This window comes from Trichomycterus rosablanca, chromosome 15 (assembly GCF_030014385.1).
Source record: "Trichomycterus rosablanca isolate fTriRos1 chromosome 15, fTriRos1.hap1, whole genome shotgun sequence".
Classification (NCBI taxonomy): Eukaryota; Metazoa; Chordata; class Actinopteri; order Siluriformes; family Trichomycteridae; genus Trichomycterus; species Trichomycterus rosablanca.
Genome location: NC_086002.1, coordinates 31,114,340 through 31,136,252, shown reverse-complemented (window position 1 = coordinate 31,136,252; position 21,913 = coordinate 31,114,340). Strand labels below are relative to the sequence as shown.

Genomic DNA, 21,913 nt, shown 5'->3' with positions numbered 1-21,913 from the left:
CCCACTACTGCCAAGTTGCCACTGTTGGACCCTGAGCAAGGCCCTTAACCCTCAATTGCTCATGTTGTCTTTAGTAAGTTGTAAGTTGCTAAATGCTGCAAATGAAATAGGACAGTGGTAGCTTAGCAGTTAAGGTACTGGACTAGTTATCAGAAGGTTGCTGGTTCAAGTCCCACCACTGTCAGGTTGCAACTGTTGGGTCCTTGAGCAAGGCCCTTAACCCTCAGTTGCTTAAACTGTAAGTCGCTTTGGATAAAAGTGTCTGCTAAATGCTGAAAATGTAAATGTTAAGGTACTGGACTAGTAATCAGAAGGTTGCCAGTTTTAAGCTCTTAGCCCTCAATTGCTCATATTCTATTCAGTCATAACTTTAAGCTGCTTTTTTTTAAAGGTAATTGTCATTAAAGCGTATAGTATAAGTATCATGTATTCATGCGTTCTAGAAACGTAACCATCACCTGAGCGCTCTAGATTTCATATTACGTGCATCTCCTTTAGATTATACATTCTGTTATTAAATAAATGCCAAATATCCTAAATCGTACTCTAGAAATGAGATTTTAAAAACCCCAAACGACTTCTCATCAACCGGCGTCATCGTTTCAGAAAGCCGCCGCAGGTGGAAATGACTCAGTGTCGCCAACATTTAAATGTCACAGGATTTTACACGCTCGGGAACTTTTTCTTCAGAGAAGAAAGTGAACGTGGGGGGCGAACGAAAAACCACAAACGATGACGAGATTTAAATCCCGGGGCTTAAAGCGGCGTGCGCGTCTCGGATGCCGTTAAACGCGTGTTCATTCTGGATCTGCTCTGAGCTAATTGTTAGCAACGTCTATAGGCTGAAAACATCTATTTTAGCTTTTTAAAGCTTCTGTGCTGACCAGGTGGTGCTAATTTAAGAACTGTACTGTGTTTGTGGAACAATTTTAATGTTATATAGGTATAAAATACACAAAAAAAGAGGAAAAAACGATTTTTTTATGTATATATGTATGTATATGATGTATATGCGTTCTTTTTTCGTCCTCTAGGTGGCAGTGATGGCAGCCCTTCAACACACCGAACTAAGCTCTCAGTTCAGGCTTAATGCTAATCGTGATAGGGGTTAAATCTAATCAAACACCTATTCCGTTAGCATTATTCCTGCACTGATGAACTTTACAGCACTAATGATACATCAAAACACGGATTTTGACTAAAATATTATTTTAATAAAACGTCATTTTGATCCAAGAGTGCAGAAACATGTTAGCGTTTGTGCCTCACAGCTAGTCCGCATGCACCCGGTGTCCCACCTTTCAAAACGCTGACCTGAATTTATTCATTCATTGTCTGTTTTGACACCTGTTTATCCTGGTCAGGGTTGCAGTGGGTCTGATTCATTGAGGGAAACGTAGGAAACACCTCACACGGCGCACACGCCCCCTCACACTCGCGTTTAGGGCGCGTCTTTGGACCTCTGGTGCCCCCAGAAGCCAAGAAACCCACAAACCAAGGACATTCTTGTGTACTTTATGCTATTTTTAAATAATTATAGTTGTGTATGGGTGAGTTAGATAGCCTGGCACCCTGTCCGACGATAAAACAATCGAAACGAGAATGAACAAACGAAGGACTGGCGAGTTGGATACACAGACACGCCGTAACGTTGTGTTAATGCTGTTCATGACTGGGGTTGTAAGAATCGAACCTCACTCCAGCTTGGTGGCATTCACACATCCCAGTCGTCCACAGATCACGTCCGTAATCAGTTATGTGTTGTGTAAATGTTCATGAGTTCTGTTTATGGTTAAAAGTGTAGCTTTAAAAAATATAAGTATATGTTTCTGACATGTGTGTACTATGTTAATTCATTCATTCATTGTCTGTTTTACCACCACTTTATCCTATCCGAATTTCCCTCATGGGCATGAATAAAGGAATCTTATCAGGGTCGTTGTGGGTCCGATTCATTTGGTGGAGGGCAGGAAACACCCCGGACAGGTCACCGGTCCATCACAGTGAAGACACACACATCTTCATATTCACACTCACACTTAGTGCTATTTGTTGTAGCTCCAATTATCCTGACTGTATGACTTTGGACTGGTGGAAGGACACCAGAGCACCCGGAGGAAATCCTGCAAACTCCACACAGAACGGACCCCGTCCAGGTCCAGGGATTTTCATTTCTTTTTTTATTGTTGGTGGCACGGTGGCTCGGTGGGTAGCGCCGTCGCCTCACAGCAAGAAGGTCCTGAGTTCGATCCCCAGGCGGGGCGGTCCGGGTCCTTTCTGTGTGGAGTTTGCATGTTCTCCCTGTTTCTGCGTGGGTTTCCTCCCACAGTCCAAAAACATGCAGTCAGGCTAATTGGAGACACTGATTTGCCCTATAGGTGAATGTGTGTGTGTGCCCTGTGATGGACTGGCGCCCTGTCCAGGGTGTCACCGTGTGCCTTGCGCCCATTGAAAAGCTGGGATAGTCTCCAGCAACCCCCGTGACCCTAACTGGATAAGCGGTTAAGAAAGTTAAGAGAGTGTGTGAGTGTTTTTACTTTCCATGCATCCTGGTACAATGTTATTTATCTAATAAACAGTAAACAGTGAAAAATGACTTATTGTTGGTTTTATTTTATAAATGTGTAATATGATGATGTCTTAAAATTTAAACATCTGAGATATAAGCAAATAAGATGAGAATTGTCAATGTAGTTATACAATGAAACTTTGGTTGGTAGCTCTCAGTCAGACCAGCAACAATAATAAAATAAAAAATAAGATAAAAAATATTTAAAAATAAATAAATAATATATATAATATATAATATTATATATAATATATATATATATATATATACAGTGGTGCTTGAAAGTTTGTTAACCCTTTAGAATTTTCTATATTTCTGCATAAATATGACCTAAAACATCATCACATTTTCACACAAGTCCTAAAAGTAGATAAAGAGAACCCAGTTAAACAAATGAGACAAAAATATTATACTTGGTCATTTATTTATTGAGGAAAATGATCCAATATTACATATTTGTGAGTGGCAAAAGTATGTGAACCTCTAGGATTAGCAGTTAATTTGAAGGTGAAATTAGAGTCAGGTGTTTTCAATCAATGGGATGACAATCAGGTGTGAGTGGGCACCCTGTTTTATTTAAAGAACAGGGATCTATCAAAGTCTGCTCTTCACAACACATGTTTGTGGAAGTGTATCATGGCACGCACAAAGGAGATTTCTGAGGACCTCAGAAAAAGAGTTGTTGATGCTCATCAGGCTGGAAAAGGTTACAAAACCATCTCTAAAGAGTTTGGACTCCACCAATCCACAGTCAGACAGATTGTGTACAAATGGAGGAAATTCAGGACCGTCGTTACCCTCCCCAGGAGTGGCCGACCAACAAAGATCACTCCAAGAGCAAGGCGTGTAATAGTCGGTGAGGTCACAAAGGACCCCAGGGTAACCTCTGAGCAACTGAAGGCCTCTCTCACATTGGCTAATGTTAATGTTCATGAGTCCACCACCAGGAGAACACTGAACAACAATGGTGTGCATGACAGGGTTGCAAGGAGAAAGCCACTGCTCTCCAAAAAGAACGTTGCTGCTCGTCTGCAGCTTGCTACAGATCACGTGGACGAGCCAGAAGGCTATTGGAAGAATGTTTTGTGGACGGATGAGACCAAAATAGAACTTTTTGGTTTAAATGAAAAGCGTTATGTTTGGAGAAAGGAAAACACTGCATTCCAGCATAAGAACCTTATCCCATCTGTGAACCCCACATGGTGGTGGTAGTATCATGGTTTGGGCCTGTTTTGCTGAATCTGGGCCAGGACGGCTTGCCATCATTGATGGAACAATGAATTCTGAATTATATCAGAGAATTCTTAAGGAAAATGTCAGGACATCTGTCCATGAACTGAATCTCAAGAGAAGGTGGGTCATGCAGCGAGACAACGACCCTAAGCACACAAGTCGTTCTACAAAGAACGGTTAAAGAAGAATAAAGTTCATGTTTTGGTATGGCCAAGTCAAAGTCCTGACCTTAATCTAATCGAAATGTTGTGGAAGGACCTGAAGCGAGCAGTTAATGTGAGGAAACCCACCAACATCCCAGAGTTGAAGCTGTTCTGTACGGAGGAATGGGCTAAAGTTCCTCCAAGCCAGTGTGCAGGACTGATCAACAGTTACCGGAAACGTTTAGTTGCAGTTATTGCTGCAAAGGGGAGTCACACCAGATACTGAAAGCAAAGGTTCACATACTTTTGCCACTCACAAATATGTAATATTGGATAATTTTCCTTAATAAATAAATGACCAAGTATAATATTTTTGTCTCATTTGTTTAACTGGGTTCTCTTTATCTACTTTTAGGACTTGTGTGAAAATGTGATGATGTTTTAGGTCATATTTATGCAGAAATATAGAAAATTCTAAAGGGTTCACAAACTTTTAAACACCACTGTATAATATATATATATATATATATATATATACAGTATATATACAGTGTATCACAAAAGTGAGTACACCCCTCACATTTCTGCAGATATTTAAGTATATCTTTTCATGGGACAACACTGACAAAATGACACTTTGACACAATGAAAAGTAGTCTGTGTGCAGCTTATATAACAGTGTAAATTTATTCTTCCCTCAAAATAACTCAATATACAGCCATTAATGTCTAAACCACCGGCAACAAAAGTGAGTACACCCCTTAGTGAAAGTTCCTGAAGTGTCAATATTTTGTGTGGCCACCATTATTTCCCAGAACTGCCTTAACTCTCCTGGGCATGGAGTTTACCAGAGCTTCACAGGTTGCCACTGGAATGCTTTTCCATGACGACATCACGGAGCTGGCGGATATTCGAGACTTTGCGCTCCTCCACCTTCCGCTTGAGGATGCCCCAAAGATGTTCTATTGGGTTTAGGTCTGGAGACATGCTTGGCCAGTCCATCACCTTTACCCTCAGCCTCTTCAATAAAGCAGTGGTCGTCTTAGAGGTGTGTTTGGGGTCATTATCATGCTGGAACACTGCCCTGCGACCCAGTTTCCGGAGGGAGGGGATCATGCTCTGCTTCAGTATTTCACAGTACATATTGGAGTTCATGTGTCCCTCAATGAAATGTAACTCCCCAACACCTGCTGCACTCATGCAGCCCCAGACCATGGCATTCCCACCACCATGCTTGACTGTAGGCATGACACACTTATCTTTGTACTCCTCACCTGATTGCCGCCACACATGCTTGAGACCATCTGAACCAAACAAATTAATCTTGGTCTCATCAGACCATAGGACATGGTTTCAGTAATCCATGTCCTTTGTTGACATGTCTTCAGCAAACTGTTTGCGGGCTTTCTTGTGTAGAGACTTCAGAAGAGGCTTCCTTCTGGGGTGACAGCCATGCAGACCAATTTGATGTAGTGTGCGGCGTATGGTCTGAGCACTGACAGGCTGACCCCCCACCTTTTCAATCTCTGCAGCAATGCTGACAGCACTCCTGCGCCTATATTTCAAAGACAGCAGTTGGATGTGACGCTGAGCACGTGCACTCAGCTTCTTTGGACGACCAACACGAGGTCTGTTCTGAGTGGACCCTGCTCTTTTAAAACGCTGGATGATCTTGGCCACTGTGCTGCAGCTCAGTTTCAGGGTGTTGGCAATCTTCTTGTAGCCTTGGCCATCTTCATGTAGCGCAACAATTCGTCTTTTAAGATCCTCAGAGAGTTCTTTGCCATGAGGTGCCATGTTGGAACTTTCAGTGACCAGTATGAGAGAGTGTGAGAGCTGTACTACTAAATTGAACACACCTGCTCCCTATGCACACCTGAGACCTAGTAACACTAACGAGTCACATGACATTTTGGAGGGAAAATGACAAGCAGTGCTCAATTTGGACATTTAGGGGTGTACTCACTTTTGTTGCCGGTGGTTTAGACATTAATGGCTGTATATTGAGTTATTTTGAGGGAAGAATAAATTTACACTGTTATATAAGCTGCACACAGACTACTTTTCATTGTGTCAAAGTGTCATTTTGTCAGTGTTGTCCCATGAAAAGATATACTTAAATATCTGCAGAAATGTGAAGGGTGTACTCACTTTTGTGATACACTGTATATATATATATATAAAATGATAGGAAATATAGAGTATTTACATATTACGTATTTACAGATATTTTTTTTTTTTTTTTAACCTTTATTTAACCAGGCAAGTCATGGATGAATTAACCACAGATGGATGAATTTGTTTCCTTTTATTAAGCATGTAAATGTTTTATATTAAACAAAGACAAATTCAGTACTAAAATGATTTAAATTACTTTAATCTAAATTATTCATCCGGCAGACCAAGCACCAGCCCCGGTTCTGGACTGCTTTGCTTGGGAGGGGGGCAGTAAAACCTAATGGGTGGGCATGTCGTCAGTAATATTTTTAAAGCCAGAACTTTATTCAGGGCTTGATTTGTGGTAAAGAAATAAACTGCTGACATGGAGGAGCCCTCAGATGTGACACTGGCAAGTTCGGTTGATTTTTTTGAAATCAGAAAATGATGCATTATAGGTTTTACTACAATGTATGTTTATTAAATGCAAAAAAACATACAGAAAGGTATCAAGTAAAGTTAAGCCCTACAGTGGGTCATTATATCATATATCAGTGAAATATTAGTGTATTTAGTATATAGTGGGTCAATACATTATATATCAGTATAATCCACCTCCTTGTTTCTACACTCACTGTCCATTTTATCAGCTCCACTTACCATATAGAAGCACTTTGTAGTTCTACAATTACTGACTGTAGTCCATCTGTCTCTCTGCATGCTTTGTTAGCCTGCTTTCACTCTGTTCTTCAATGGTCAGGACCCACACAGGACCACCACAGAGCAAGTATTATTTAAGTGGTGGATCATTCTCAGTGTTAGAATAGTCCTGAGAATCGTCCACCAACCAAAAACATCCAGCCGACAGCGCCCCGTGGGCGGCGTCCTGTGACCACCGATGAAGGTCTAGAAGATGACCGACTCAAACATCAGCAATAGATGAGATGAGCGATCGTCTCTGACTTTACATCTACAAGGTGGACCGACTAGGTAGGAGTGTCTAATAGAGTGGACAGTGAGTGGACACAGCACAACACACACTAACACACCACCACCGTGTCAGTGTCACTGCAGTGCTGAGAATGATCCACCACCTAAATAATACCTGCTCTGTGGGGGCACCAAAAGCAAAGCACCAAGGTCCTGGGGAATTGGGTTTGAGTCTTGCATTGAGTCTTGCATTATATGTGTGAGTGGATTTATTAGTGTTGAAAAATGAAAATTTTACCACAGATGGATGAATAAATATAATAAATATAATAAATATATGATTTATTAGCAGTATTAATGAGCGGTTCTGAGGCGGAACCTAAGACCCGAGTGCTAGTTTGAGCACGGAGCTGTTAGGACGGTGGTCACACAGCGTGAGCATTAGCATGTAGCTCCCGGTGCGGATTAGCTCATTCGTTTCCTAATTTAAAGTTCGAATTTTGTAATATTTTTATTTTATTGTTGTCTTTTTGAGTAAAAACTATGGCTTGTCGGACGGTTTGTTTTATGCTGCAGCGCCGTAAGTTTAATTTTATTATTATTTCTCGATCTTTAGCATCATTAGCACTTAGCTCTGACCTTGTCCTGACTGAATTGCTATCATTAGCAGCTGAACATTCATTCATTCTTTAATTCTTTAATTCATTGTGTCTTATCCTGGTCGGGGTCGCTGTGTGCCTGATTAATTGAGCCAAAGGGCCAGGCCCATTTTCGGTAGCTTGACTGAATGAATTTGGACTTGTGGGAGGAAACCGGAGCGCCCGGAGGAAACCCACATGAAAGGATTCGAACCCAGAACGTTTGCGTTCACATTTTGGACCGTGACAGTATACTGTCTGAACAGCTGAGGGTTAAGGGCCCTGTTTAGGGGCCCAGCAGTGGCAGCCTCGCACTGGTGGGGCTCGAACCAGCGACCTTTCGATTGCTAGTCCAGTATGATTCTGATTCTGTGCGTTCCGTCGGCAGGTCTGGCGTCCGGCGCGGCGGCCGAGGGTCCGTCTGCGCCGGAGGTGCGCGGCTGGCGCGGCGCCCTGTTCTCCAAGGAGCTGGCCCGGCAGCGCTCGTTGTACCCACGCGTGGAGAAAATCGAGGTGAGCGTGGACGGCCCGGGGCTGCAGGGGGCGCTGCTGGTCATGAACAAGGGCGTGTCCACTCCGCACAGCTGTGCCAGACGTGAGTAGATTCGATCGTCGCACTACATGTTTAATACACCGATCAGCCACACGCTGTTTAATTAATCAGCTCCTTACCATATAGGAGCACTTTGTAGTTCTACAATTACTGACTGTAGTCCGTCTGTTTCTCTGCGTGCTTTGTTAGCGCCCTTTCATGCTGTTCTTCAGTGGTCAGGACCCCCCACAGAGCAGGTATTATTGAGGTAGTGGATCATTCTCAGCACTGCACTGACACTGACACGGTGCCGGTGTGTTAGTGTGTGTTGTGCTGGTATGATTGTCCACTCTATTAGGCACTCCTACCTAGTAGATGTGAAGTCAGGGACGATCGCTCGTCTCATCTATCGCTGCTGTTTGAGTCGGTCGTCTTCTAGACCGTCATCGGTGGTCACAGGACGCCGCCCACGGGGCGCTGTCGGCTGGATGTTCTTGGTTGGTGGGCTGTTCTCAGTCCAGCACTGACGGTGAGGTGTCAACACACACTAACACACCAGCACCGTGTCAGTGTCGGTGCAGCGCTGAGAATGATCCACCACCTAAATAATACCTGCTCTGTGGGGGTCCTGATTTTTAAAGAACAGGGTGAAAGGGGGGTAACAAAGCATGCAGAGAAACAGACGGACTACAGTCAGTAATTGTAGAACTACAGAGTGCTCCTATATGGTAAGCGGAGCCGATAACATGGACAGAGGTGGTTTTCGGCCTCTTGTGTTCGTCTCTCAGATCTGACGGAGTGGCACGTGACGAGTTCGGCCCTCGCCCTGGTGGACGGCCAGCAGTGGCACGTGCACCGCCCGCTCGCGCGATCCTGCTCCCTCGCGCTGCTCACGTTCAAAGACGCCGAGCCTCGGCTGGCCAATCAGGTGGGAGCTATCACGGTGACGATAGTCAGGAGAGTTAGACTCGGAGATGATCACATGATATGGATGATGTGAAAAATCCCGTTTGTCCTTTCGCGACAGGCGTACTGGCGCTCCTGTGCGGCCCTGCTGGGCCAAGTGCTGGACCAGGCCTTTAAGGAGGAGTACCGCGTGGAGCTGCTGGAGGTACCGGAAGTGCCAGGTACGGAATGACGACCAAAAACGCTCATCTGTGACGCCACCTTGCTATTTCTAGCCAATCACGTTTGTGGGTGATTCTTCAGTTGGGGGAACTTTTACGTCCCTGAGTTATAAATTTCTGTTAAAAATACTTTATTACAAAACAAATATTTTAGGTATTAAAAAAATCACATACCAAAATTATTATGATTTTCATTTTTTATGACGATTTAAACATCAATATTTTGCTACTTTGGCCTTGTCCCAAACCCAGACTTTAAAACTTCTCTGCTCTAATAAAATGCTAAAAAGTCATCAATTCATTATAAACATCCCAATATGAGTTTTATAATAACTTAAAAAGAAACAAAATGTAATTTTTTTTAAATATTTTTGAGCGATATATTACTGTCCCCGGCATTATCGTCATTACCGCGACAGTGTACGGTTTCTGTAGGGAATCATTTGAAGGTAACACTTGTTTATGTTGTAACCATGGAAACAAAGACTCGCAAGGAAGCACATGCCAGCCACGAGAGAAGATTGAAATTTTAATGTCTGGAAATGTGAGTAATTTAATCATGTATTCCTCCTGATCATAGAGTATATTTATTCAGCTCATTACCATTTACATCAGTACGCAGTACTTTACCAAAAAAAATAAATAAGTAAATAATGTACACATTATTTATATGTATTTAAAGTGCATCTTGTACTAGCTGTGGACTAGCTTTAGCAAATCCATGGCCTAGCTAGATTTTTTCTTAAAAAAAGTAAAAATTGTCATCTTGACCTAATTAAAACTTAATTATTCCTAATTTTATTTTTCAAAAGTTAAGATGATCAAAAGAGCCCGCAATTGAAGAATCGCCCTTATGCAGATGCCCGACCGGCCGATGGCACCCGAGATTCGAACCCTGGATCCCAAGATCGCAGCAGTCGCCAGGGAACAGACGGTTCTCAAACCAATAGACCACCGAAGTCGGGCGTCACGCTGTAGTCCTCGTTATGCCCATATTTGGAGACCCGGGTCTAAGTCAGATTTCCTGTAGGAAAAATGAACGGGGTTTTTTTGAATAAACATGTTCAGAACCCTGTACGTTTTGTCCTGCGTACATTTTTCTCCTGTACATCACCGGATCCTCTGAATTACGAGGTTTTTAAAAGATCGTAATACTAATAACGCTACACGAAAGCTAACGCTACTGCGCATCGATCAGACGTCACCGAACTACACCGATCGAATCGACGGAACGAGAGGCCCGCGTTTGTCGAGTACAACCGAAGGCGTAACACCCGACCGTCCTCGCTTTCTACTTTAATGTAGCTAGCTACTAAAAATATAAAGTAAAACTTGTGAATATCACGGCGCTGTTACCCGGGTGACTCGCGCTGCTTCGTGCGCTTATTTAAGAGGCTTCCGGTCTAGTGACGTCAATTCAGTGCGCAGTAGCGTTAGCTTACATGTAGCAATATTCATATTTTGACTCTTTAACGACTTCGTAATTCATTTAATAATGAATACATTTTTAATAATACATTTTTTACGACTACAGGATGCGAGAGGGGCAATTTTCCAAATCTTCGTTCATTTTTCCCCATTCAAAATTTCCTCTTAGACCCGGGTTACCAAATATGGGCATAACAACATGGCGTGGACTACAGAACGACGACACGACTTCAGTGGTCTATAGTACATTGATTGAAGTAAAAAGGTTGCGCAACACCTATATTCCCCATGCGGAATCAATTATGGTCTAAAAGTAACCGGTCGTGCCGTTCGCTTACATCTCATGCACCCCTGAAATTTCAATTTCAGGGGTGCTAGCGGCCGGTCGGGCATCTGCACGAATTAGGAACATCGGTGGGCTTTTAAACAAGAAGTGCCTGTTGAAGGTCACCTTGAACGTCCAGTCAAACTGGGGGCTGGACGTTCCTCTCCAGTGTTTTCCCACGGTTCTGTTCTGGTTCTGTTCGTAGCAGCCGGGCCTGATTGTGATTTTGGATGCGTTCTGCTGTTTTGACAGTGACGTCGGGGGCGTTCTGCTGCGACCTGGTCCTGGACCCTCGGTTAGATTCCTGGACTCCCTCTGAGGTCAGTCTTTTTTTTTGATGTATGGTCTGTCTGAAAACCCAGCGATGTCTCTACACCGGGGGTGTCAAACTCAGAGGTTTAACGACTGTACGATTGTCGTGATGGTTCGAGTCGTTACAGAGACGCGCTTATAATTTAATGCGCTCCTGCGCCTTTAAGAGACAACCGTGACACCGTAGTCATGGCAACTAACTTCAACCTTCGCTAAGAAGCCGTGTGACTTTTACGGCAAAGAGAACGCGGGGTAGCGTAGTCAGTAACGTAAACAATAATAAATAAATACAGATAATTATCTTGCAATATAATACCAAAGCATCGTCTGTAAGTAGTGGTGTTTATATTCTCAGTTGTTAGTAAATGTTTAGTGAGTATATCACAGCGCTTTAGTTACAAATTTACCGTCATTAAATACAATTGTTACCGTTACTATAGCAATTAGTATCTTTACACAGAATGCTAACTCGTTAGCGCTATTTTACGTTTGGTTAAATCTCATATTGTACCAGATGTAACACTTGACTACAGCTGTGTGCCTTTACTGTATTAAGTTCTTTATTGTTTTTATTGTTTGTATTTTTACTTCATTTTGATGCACACAGTGTATCACACAGCTGGGAAGCAAATAAACCGACTGTATTCTGAAGAGAGCTGTCTGTCTGTGTCTGTCTGTCTGTCTAGCTGAGCAAGGGGGATGAACTATTAGTGAGGGCAGAACGATCGTCTCAAAAATACACTGTAAAATCCTAAACAAACGGCATCTTTCAAAATGCAGGCTGATTTTGTGACCTACAGAGTGACACATCCCGCCAGTAGATGATGTTACACATATTTACACATGATCCTAAAATGTACAAGAAGATAAGTAAGAAAATTAAGCATAAGGAGGAAATGTAATGAAAGTGAAAACAAGTTTGTGCTTCAGGAAGAGAAACCGGTGCGTCTCTTGTGTTATGAGGCCGTGTCTGTGGTAAAGTAGGACGATATAAATTCAGATTTCGGCCTCTAAGAAAAACAACAGACTGCAATCACAGCAGGATACGTTACAATCGGCCCTTCAAGGGCCACAATAATGCTGATGTGGCCCTCGGTGAAAATGAGTTTGACACCCCTGTCTAAATCCTTAGCTTCCTTAAAACGCTCCTACTGAGTGATGATCTGACCGAATGACGAGGGAGCGTCCGGCGCCTCCTCGGCGCTGAAGGCAATCCCGGCTTTCAGTGCGGCACGGCTTATGAGTTAGGTAGTGGGTTATGAGGTAGGTAGTAGGGATCAAGGGAGCTCACTAGGTTTTGGAACAGACCCTTATACACCTTGCTTCAATTATTTAAGCAACGAGAGCGGCCCGCTTGGGAGACACGGCGAACCTTCTTACCACGCCACGTGGACTACCGCCTCTATGCTACCAGAGCACTACCTGCAAAACCCCGTCCCCTTTGTGGTGGTTGTCTTGCACTTTTGTGTGCGCAGTAGCGACAGTAGGTGAAATCCATCACAGTCGCTTATTGATCCCTAAAATCCAAGTTTCACTGATTCCAGGAGAGCCTGCGCTCCTTCACCCGCGAAGCTCAGCGGCTCATCCACGCAGATTTACCCTGGGAGCCCCTGGAGGTGTCGCCCGCCGTGGCTCTGGAGATCTTCTCTCACAGCAGGTACGTCTGAGATTTCAAAAGGGCCGTTGTGGCCTAGTGGTTAAGGAGCTGGACTAGCAATCATAAGGTCACCGGTTCAAGCCCCACCACTGCCAGGTTGCCACTGTTGGGCCCTTGAGCGAGGCCCTTAACCCTCAAATGCTTAGACGATACACTGTCACAGTACTGTAGGTCGCTTCGGATAAATGCAATGCCAAAAACGTAAACGTAAATGGAGGAAGGTTAATGAATCTGTAAAGCACGGTGGTGGTTGTGGTGATGATGGGACTGTAGTCGATTGGTCTGTTGGGACAGACTCCAGTTTGTCTGGTTCAGTACTGGTGGGCCAGTAAGCACACTAGTTAGTATAGTTTGGGGTGTACTTACTTTTTCCACACACCCAAAAATCTCAGATATTTCTTTTGAAACCTCAAATATGTGACGTGTTCACGAACTTAAAAATGTAATAAATAAAAGATTCTTATCGTGACTTTTTTGCATGTCAGTGGAATTACGTAGAATAATATTTTTATTTATTATTAACATCGTTCTAAACCCCACAGATTTAAACAAGAGGAGGTGGAGAAACTGGCCGCTCAAAGCCCCGGCGGCACCGTGTCCTTATACAGGTCTGTATGTTATTTTTTTAATGGTTGTTTTATTTTTAAAGGAATCCATATAAATGAACCCACATTTCTTTAAAATGATTAAATTCTGCTTCAAACTGTGTTTTTTGCCAGGTGTGGGGAACACGTGACGCTGTCAGGAGGCCCCCTGGTGGGTAGAACGGGTCTCTGCGCTCAGTACGAGGTGACGGCTCTGCATGCACTGGAGGAAGGACCAGGGGGACTGCAGCGCCGCGCCCAGGGTCTCTCACTACCCATGAACCTCACGGTACAGTATTAATAATCATCATAATAGTATTAATAATAATCGTAATAACAATAACAATAGTAATAATAATAAGTGTAATAATAATAACAACAATAACAATAATCATAATAATAATAACGCTTATAATAATACTAATAATAGTAATAACAATTTTTTTTTTAATAATAATCATAATAATAATAACGCTTATAATAATACTAATAATAATAAATAACAATAAAATTTTTAATAATAATCATAATAGTAATAACGTTTATAATAATAATAGTACTACTAATAATAGTAATAATTATGATTATACTAATATTAATAACTAATAATAATAATAATAGAAATAATAATAACAATAATAATGTTAAAACAATAATAAAAATAGTAATAATAGTAATAATAATAATAGTAATAATAACCATATTAATAATAATAACCATATTAATAATAATAATAACAATATTAATAATAATAATAACAATATTAATAATGATAATAATAATAACAATAATAATAATAGTAATAACAACAATATTAATAATAATAACAATATTAATAATGATAATAATAATATTTATAATAATAACAGTATTAATAATAATAATAACAATATTAATAATAATAATAATAACAATATTAATAATACTAATAACAATATTAATAATGATAATAATAACAATAATAACAATATTTATAATAATAACAGTATTAATAATAATAATAACAATATTAATAATAATAATAACAATATTAATAATAATAATATTAACAATAATAACAATAATAATAATAATAACAATATTAATAATAATAATAATAACAATATTAATAATAATAACAATATTAATAATAATAACAATAATAATAATAATAATAACAACAATATTAATAATATTAATAATAATAACAATATTAATAATAATAACAACAATATTAATAATATTAATAATAATAACAATATTAATAATAATAATAATATTAATAATAATAACAATATTAATAATACCCGGATATACAGGTCAGTGGTTCAAGTCCCACATCTGGACAGGACACCAATACATTGCAGCGCAGTGATCCCAAGCCCCTCCCCACCCCATACTCCCCAGGCACAGCCAGCACTTCTGAGATTCGAACCCAAATGTCAGCAGTGGTGGGGCTAGCGAAATAGTCACTAACACACGTCCAGTAATACTGACCGCCAAGAAAGGCGGTCTCTCTATAAATTTCTGACCTGAAAACCCTGACTAGATCGGATTAATAGCCTGGAAACAATGACGCAGACGCAGACGCAGCACTAGCGCTTCCTGTGGTGGTAATGACCCACGGGTTACCATGGCGTTACAAATAACAACAACAAATAATTCAATCTATTATCATGGGTTATTAACATTAACAGCTGGCTGACCCATCGGACCCCAGCACACGCGGCGCATCAGTCCATCTCGGCTGAGCCCGAGGCCACGCGATTCTTTCCATCTTTTGATAATATTATGCGCTGTAAATGGGGGGGATCATTATTTAACCCTCTTCTATGGAGCTAATTTAGTGCCAAAACTTCGCAAATAAACAGAACGTATTCTGTAAATATGATTCGATTTGCAAACAAACACAACACGATCTACAGATAAAAAAACACGACTATCTAACGCACACAGTGTGATTTACAAATACAAAACGCCACTGTTGCAAATGCACATGTGACTTTCAAATAAATGCACAGCTGTCTTCTAATACACTGCACTCCACACACAAATAGAACACGCTTTACAAATACAAACGCTGTTCCGCAAACGCCGTTTGTGAATCACGTGACTTTTGGCACCGTTCTGGCGCCGTGTGTCATTTAGTGTCAGATTTTCTCACAAATGCGTCGCACCTGAGCAGTAGGGGGCGCTGTGGTACACTTTTCAGCATTTACTGGAGCGGTCAAGCAAGCCTCCACTTCGAAATGCTCAATCAAATCAGCCCCCACATTGTTTGTGAAGATGTGCGCATATAATCTCTAATAATAATGAGAGAATTTTAATAACAGTTTAGAGTGAAAATAATAGAAATGTGACAAAAGAAAAATTTCTATTTATTTAGAAATGATACATCAGAATGGTCTGATACTGAGTGTAAACTACAGGCGGTGTATCCATTATGAAGTGGAATTTCTTTTAATGACAATAACACTTTATGTAATCATGATTATTCCATTTAATAACTAATAAAAATCTAAATTAAAACGGAAGAGCTTAGATGACATTTTAGTTGACTTTAAATTTAAAGTAAAATCATTATATGCAGTTATTACCAACCCTTTTTTTTCAAATACAATTTGCAGGAAGATATGGGTTTATTAATATATTCATTTTTTAACTGATATATTTATATATTGTTATAACTGATATATTTATATATTATTTTAACTGATATATGTACAATATTTTAACTGATATATTTATACTGATACTGATATAGTCACGTTCACGTCGTGATTTTTTTAACCAGTATCGCCAGACGCTCTTAGAAGTCTTTCTGAGGTTCTAGATCTGAGGAATGTTTTAATGCTTTTATTTTTTTTCCTTATGTAAAACACTTTGAATTGCCACTGTGTATGAAAGGTGCTATACAAATAAACTTGCCTTGCCTTGACCGTAATGTTTAGTATGCGCACATCTTCACAAACAATGTGGGGGCTGATTTGATTGAGCATTTCGAAGTGGAGGCTGGCTTGACCGCTCCAGTAAATGCTGAAAAGTGTACCACAGCGCCCCCTACTGCTCAGGTGCGACGCATTTGTGAGAAAATCTGACACTAAATGACACACGGCGCCAGAACGGTGCCAAAAGTCACGTGATTCACAAACGGCGTTTGCGGAACAGCGTTTGTATTTGTAAAGCGTGTTCTATTTGTGTGTGGAGTGCAGTGTATTAGAAGACAGCTGTGCATTTATTTGAAAGTCACATGTGCATTTGCAACAGTGGTGTTTTGTATTTGTAAATCACACTGTGTGCGTTAGATAGTCGTGTTTTTTATCTGTAGATCGTGTTGTGTTTGTTTACAAATAGTGTTTTTTATTTGTAGATCGTGTTGTGTTTGTTTGCAAATCGAATCATATTTACAGAATACGTTCTGTTTATTTGCGAAGTTTTGGCACTAAATTAGCTCCATACTCTTCTTCTTCTTTTATCCCCTCAGGCTCACCATGCGGTGTGGAGGAAGCTGAGGAAGCGCGCAGAGAAGCTGGTAATGCGTCACACGCTTTACGTTTACGCTATTACACCTGTACGTCGTCTTACGACCGGGCGCGTCTAACTTATCCTCTCCGCTCTGTGTCGGATTACAGGTGAAGGTTCCGGCGTCTCCGGCGAACGAAGCTGTGACCGCGCCCCCCTCTACAGAAGCCGCACCCCCTCCGTCCCGGCAGTGACCCACGGCTTCGGTCCCTTTGTATCATATCGTCGAATAAAACAAACAAGTCGGCATCGCGGTGTACTGGTTTGTTTTTAATTCGTTTCCTCTCTTGTCTATGCCGAACCCCGCCCTGACCGAGGAGATCGAAGCTGACCCGCGTCCCCTCCGAAACACGGGCAGCAGCCGGACACATTTTTGCCACCCGCACAGTTTTACGAGTTTGGCGCCACCTAGCGTCGCGCGCGGAGAGACACACCCTGAGGGCGCTCTCCCTCATCTCCTGCGCGGGCGCCTCTAATCAGCCGGCAGAGCTCGTGATCGCATTCCGACAGAGAGAGACCCACATCCGGTTCTTTGTCCCGCCTCCCCCCCCGACTGAGCAACCGGCCAATCGTTCGATACCAGGTACTCAGGATCCAGCCCTGGTTGCAGCGTGTCTTTTTTTTTTTTTATATATATATATATATATATTAGCGACTCTCGACACGATATAAAGCCGACAGGGTCATGTGATCACAAATTGTCCGATGACAAAAGGCTGAAGAGCACGAGCCGCGTACGTGTTCCTTATAAAGAGACCGGTATGTTTAAAGAGCGTTTAAAAATCCCAACAACACTGCTGCACCTGCTACATTAGTACCAGAACAACACACACTACCACGTCTTCACTGCGTTAGTCTCATTGCGGTGCTGAGAACGATCCAGAACCCTTTTATATCCGGTCAGTAGGGGGGGGGGGCTGACAAAGCGTACAGAGCGACATATTGTTAACAGTCAGTAATTGTATACCCAGACAATTTGGCTGCATGGCAGAGCCGGGATTCAAACCCACAACCTTCCGCTTGGTAACCCACAACTTAAACGGCTAGGCCAGCTCTCGGATTGCTTGTTCTGATTCGTCAGATTCAGAAGGTCCTGGGTTCGATTCCCAGGCGGAGCGGTACCCGGGTTCTCCCCGTGTCTCTGTGTGGGTTTCCTCCGGGAGCTCCGGTTTCCTCCCACGGTCCAAAGACGTGCAAGCGAGGTGAACACTAAGTTGTCCGTGACTGTGTCCGATATTAAACTTGGACTGATGAATCATGGGTAATTTCTAACTACCTGTCCTGTCGGGTTCGAATCTCGGCTGTGCTGTCGGCCGGTCAGGTGCATACATGGACGCGATTGGCTAATGCCCGGGAGTGGGTGGGTCAATGCATCCTGTCGGTGCGCTCGCCCTCAGTGCAGGTCCCAAGCCCGGATAGAGATAGGAGGGTTGCGTCAGGAAGCATCAACTGGACCAGCTAGATAGTTATAAATCGATGCCGTGTACCCTATGGTGTACCGATTCTGCATCCTGCCAGTAGGGGTAGTGTTCATTAGGCTATTTGGAACACAGCCTAAGGCGTCTGCATCTGTTTGGACCGAAACCTCTAGAGGAATGTGTTTTGCTGCGTGATACACGAGTGTGTGTGTGTGTGTGTGTATCTCAGCGGGGTGTGTTACTGTATTTCATGTCTGGCCTTGCCCGGTCAGCTGGGCAGTGTGTGTGTGTGAGATGTCGAGCGGTCAGCGCTTTAGCCGAGTCGAGACAAAGGCCTCGTTGTGCGACTGCCAGCCTTGTAGCAACTGGCGCATCTGTCGCGCGGGGACAGGTGCGGTGCGGTGGGGGGGGGGGGTCGTTAAACGTCCCCGCAGCTGATAAACCACCGTCCGGTCACGACGGGTTCCTGACCGCCGCTCGTTTTTCAAGGTTTTAAGAAAGGAGGCGCTCCAGTGAGGTTCACGTCCATATGTGGGCGTACACACTGTACACCGATCAGCCATAAACATTAAAACCACCTTCTCGTTTCTACACACACTGTCCATGTTATCGGCTCCACTTACCATATAGAAGCACTCTGTAGTTCTACAATTACTGACTGTAGTCCATCTGTTTCTCTGCATGCTTTGTTACCCCCTTTATGCTGTTCTTCGATGGTCAGGACCCCCACAGAGCAGGTATTACTGTATTTAGGTGGTGTGTTAGTGTGTGTTGTGCTGGTATGAGTGGATCAGAGTTTTTAAACACCTCGCCGTCACTGCTGGACTGAGAATCGTCCACCAACCAAAAACATCCAGCCGGCGTCCTGTGACCACTGATGAAGGTCTACGAGATGACCGACTCAAACGGCAGCAATAGATGAGCGATCGTCTCTGACTTCACATCTACAGGGTGGACCGACTAGGTAGGAGTGTCTGATAGAGTGGACAGTGAGTGGACACCAGCACAACACACACTAACACACCAGCACCGTGTCAGTGTCACTGCAGTGCTGAGAATGATCCACCACCGAAATAATACCTGCTCTGTGGGGGTCCCCCTTTCATGCTGAAGAACAGCATGAAAGGGGGCTAACAAAGCATGCAGAGAAACAGGTGGACTACAGTCAGTAATTGTACAGTAGAACTACAAAGTGCTTCTATACGGTAAGTGGAGCTGATAATATATACAATATATAAAGACCCTAACCCTAATCGTATCCCCTAACCCTATTTCTGAGCATCACACACTCTTTTGTTCATTTCCACCAAGGGACAGTTTAGGGTAGCCAGTCTAATCTATCGAATCTAATCTTTCGCCATCTACCGTACATGATATTATAGAAAGATTAGCGGAATCGGAGAGATCTCCAGACCTTTCAGCTCTCGGACGGCATCGCATGAGAAACCGACACGCAGCTGTGATAAATGTAGACACGTGGACTCTGGGAGCACTTCGGAAAACCGGTGGCATTTAACGCAGCACGCCGCTGCGTCAAGAAATTCGAAGGCAAATCCGTACATTGAATAATTTCAAAAATTCATCTCGGATAGACCAAAAAAGATAGACGGTGGAAAAGTGAGGGTCTGATTCGTCGGGCGGAATGCAGGAAACACCCCGGACATGTCGCCAGTCCATCACAGGTCAACATTTAATTCCTCACTAAGCTAAGACCAGTTAACCATCTTGAACTGGTTTAAGCTGGTTTGCAGCAGAGGCTTTAATACACCTAGTGCTCCAGACCCATCGTAGCCATGAGACTTCTAGGGAAGGTGTCCAATTTGTCAACAAAGGTACCATAAATGGTTAAAAGGCAACTCTGGGAGGCCAAATGTGTCAAAGGTCACTCCCATAATTCCAGGTCATAAATAATTCCACTTAACACAAGGCTTAGGGTCAGCGGTGTGCTGTCGGGACCATCTAAATGACCAAAGATCGAGTCACGTACCAACAGGTAAGATTAAGGCTGTATGCTAATGTTAGCAGCTTGTTTATTACACGTGAGTTTTGCCTGACGTTACAGTTCAGCTAACTGAAGCCCCGTCCCTTCCCGGAACTGTTGTTTTTACCTCTTTTTGGTGTAGCGGAAGAGTAATCAGACCAGTCAAAATAACGGTAGTCGTAAATAACACAATCTAATTCCACCATAATCAGGGAAAAGCAAAGCAAAGAAACTAGCCACGCCCAGACCTGTTGAATCCAAATCTCAAGTCTGGAAAGGGTTACCAAGCCATCGCTACTGGAAAGGTTTGGGCAACTTAAATTAGAGTATCAGTTACCGCTGGGGTGGTGCAGTGGTAAAGTACACTAGCACAGTACTTCTAAAATCTGGGGATCCAGGGTTCAAATTAGCGTTATCAGCCGGTCGGGCAGCTGCATGGTCGTGATTGGCTAATGTCCGATATATAACTCATTGTTATATATTTATTGTTTGACTTGAACCTTGAACCTGTCTGGTCCCTTTAAACTGATTATTTAAAGAATATTGAAGAGTCTACAAGAGAAACAGAAAATTAGCCTTGCCGGTCCATAAAGGCAATGTGTTATTATTATTAATATTACTATTATAATAATAATAATTATTATTATTATTATAATCGTTATTAATATTATCATTATTAATATTATTATTGTTTTTATTACTATTATTATTGTTGTTTTTATTATTATTATTATTATAATTATAATAATCATTATTAATATTATTGTTTTTATTATTATTATTATCATCATTATTCTAATAATCATTATTAATATTATTATTGTTATTATTATTATTATATTATTATTATAAATATTATTATTATTACTGTTATTATTATCATTATTATTATTACTATCATTGTTATTATTACTATCATTGTTATTATTATTATCATTATTATTATTATCGTTGTTATTATTATTGTGACTATTATCATTGTTATTATTATCATTATTATTATTATTATCATTGTTATTATTACTATCATTATTATTATTATCATTAACCTTATTATTATTATCGTTGTTATTATTATTGTGACTATTATCATTGTTATTATTATCATTATTATTATTATTATCATTGTTATTATTACTATCATTATTATTATTATCATTAACCTTATTATTATTATCGTTGTTATTATTATTATTGTGATTATTATTATCATTATTATTATTATCATTATTATTATCATTGTTATATTATTGTTATTATTATATTACTATTATTATTATTGTTATTATTATTGTTGTTATTATTATTATTATTGTTATTATTATTATCATTGTTATATTATTGTTATTATATTATTATTATTATCATTATTATTATT

General features: G+C 41.4%; 1 protein-coding gene and 1 pseudogene across 2 annotated transcripts; both read left to right on the top strand.

Moving 5' to 3' along the window:
- LOC134328691 (NACHT, LRR and PYD domains-containing protein 3-like) overlaps positions 1-21,913 on the top strand; it is a 1,194,473-nt pseudogene that overhangs the window by 52,626 nt on the left and 1,119,934 nt on the right.
- On the top strand, positions 7,248-17,385 carry mrpl39 (mitochondrial ribosomal protein L39). 2 transcript variants are annotated; one of them, XM_063009788.1, is made up of 10 exons: positions 7,248-7,291; positions 8,059-8,265; positions 8,991-9,130; positions 9,230-9,329; positions 11,335-11,402; positions 12,939-13,051; positions 13,594-13,659; positions 13,771-13,924; positions 17,099-17,146; positions 17,247-17,385. In XM_063009788.1, exons 1-10 carry the CDS (start codon positions 7,288-7,290, stop codon positions 17,328-17,330), a joined length of 984 nt encoding a protein of 327 aa, XP_062865858.1. In that variant the 5' UTR covers positions 7,248-7,287; the 3' UTR covers positions 17,331-17,385. The 2 variants fall into 2 exon arrangements, with proteins under 2 accessions (XP_062865858.1, XP_062865857.1); XM_063009787.1 differs by lacking the exon at positions 7,248-7,291 and adding an exon at positions 7,469-7,612.

What these genes read in the sequence shown, in the direction of transcription:
- mrpl39 (XM_063009787.1), top strand. Translation starts at nt 7,576, where the DNA reads ATGGCTTGTCGGACGGTTTGTTTTATGCTGCAGCGCC. An exon ending in AGCCTCGGCTGGCCAATCAG is followed by an intron (nt 9,131 to 9,229) that starts GTGGGAGCTATC and finishes CTTTCGCGACAG; the next exon opens with GCGTACTGGCGCTCCTGTGC. An exon ending in CACTACCCATGAACCTCACG is followed by an intron (nt 13,925 to 17,098) that starts GTACAGTATTAA and finishes TTATCCCCTCAG; the next exon opens with GCTCACCATGCGGTGTGGAG.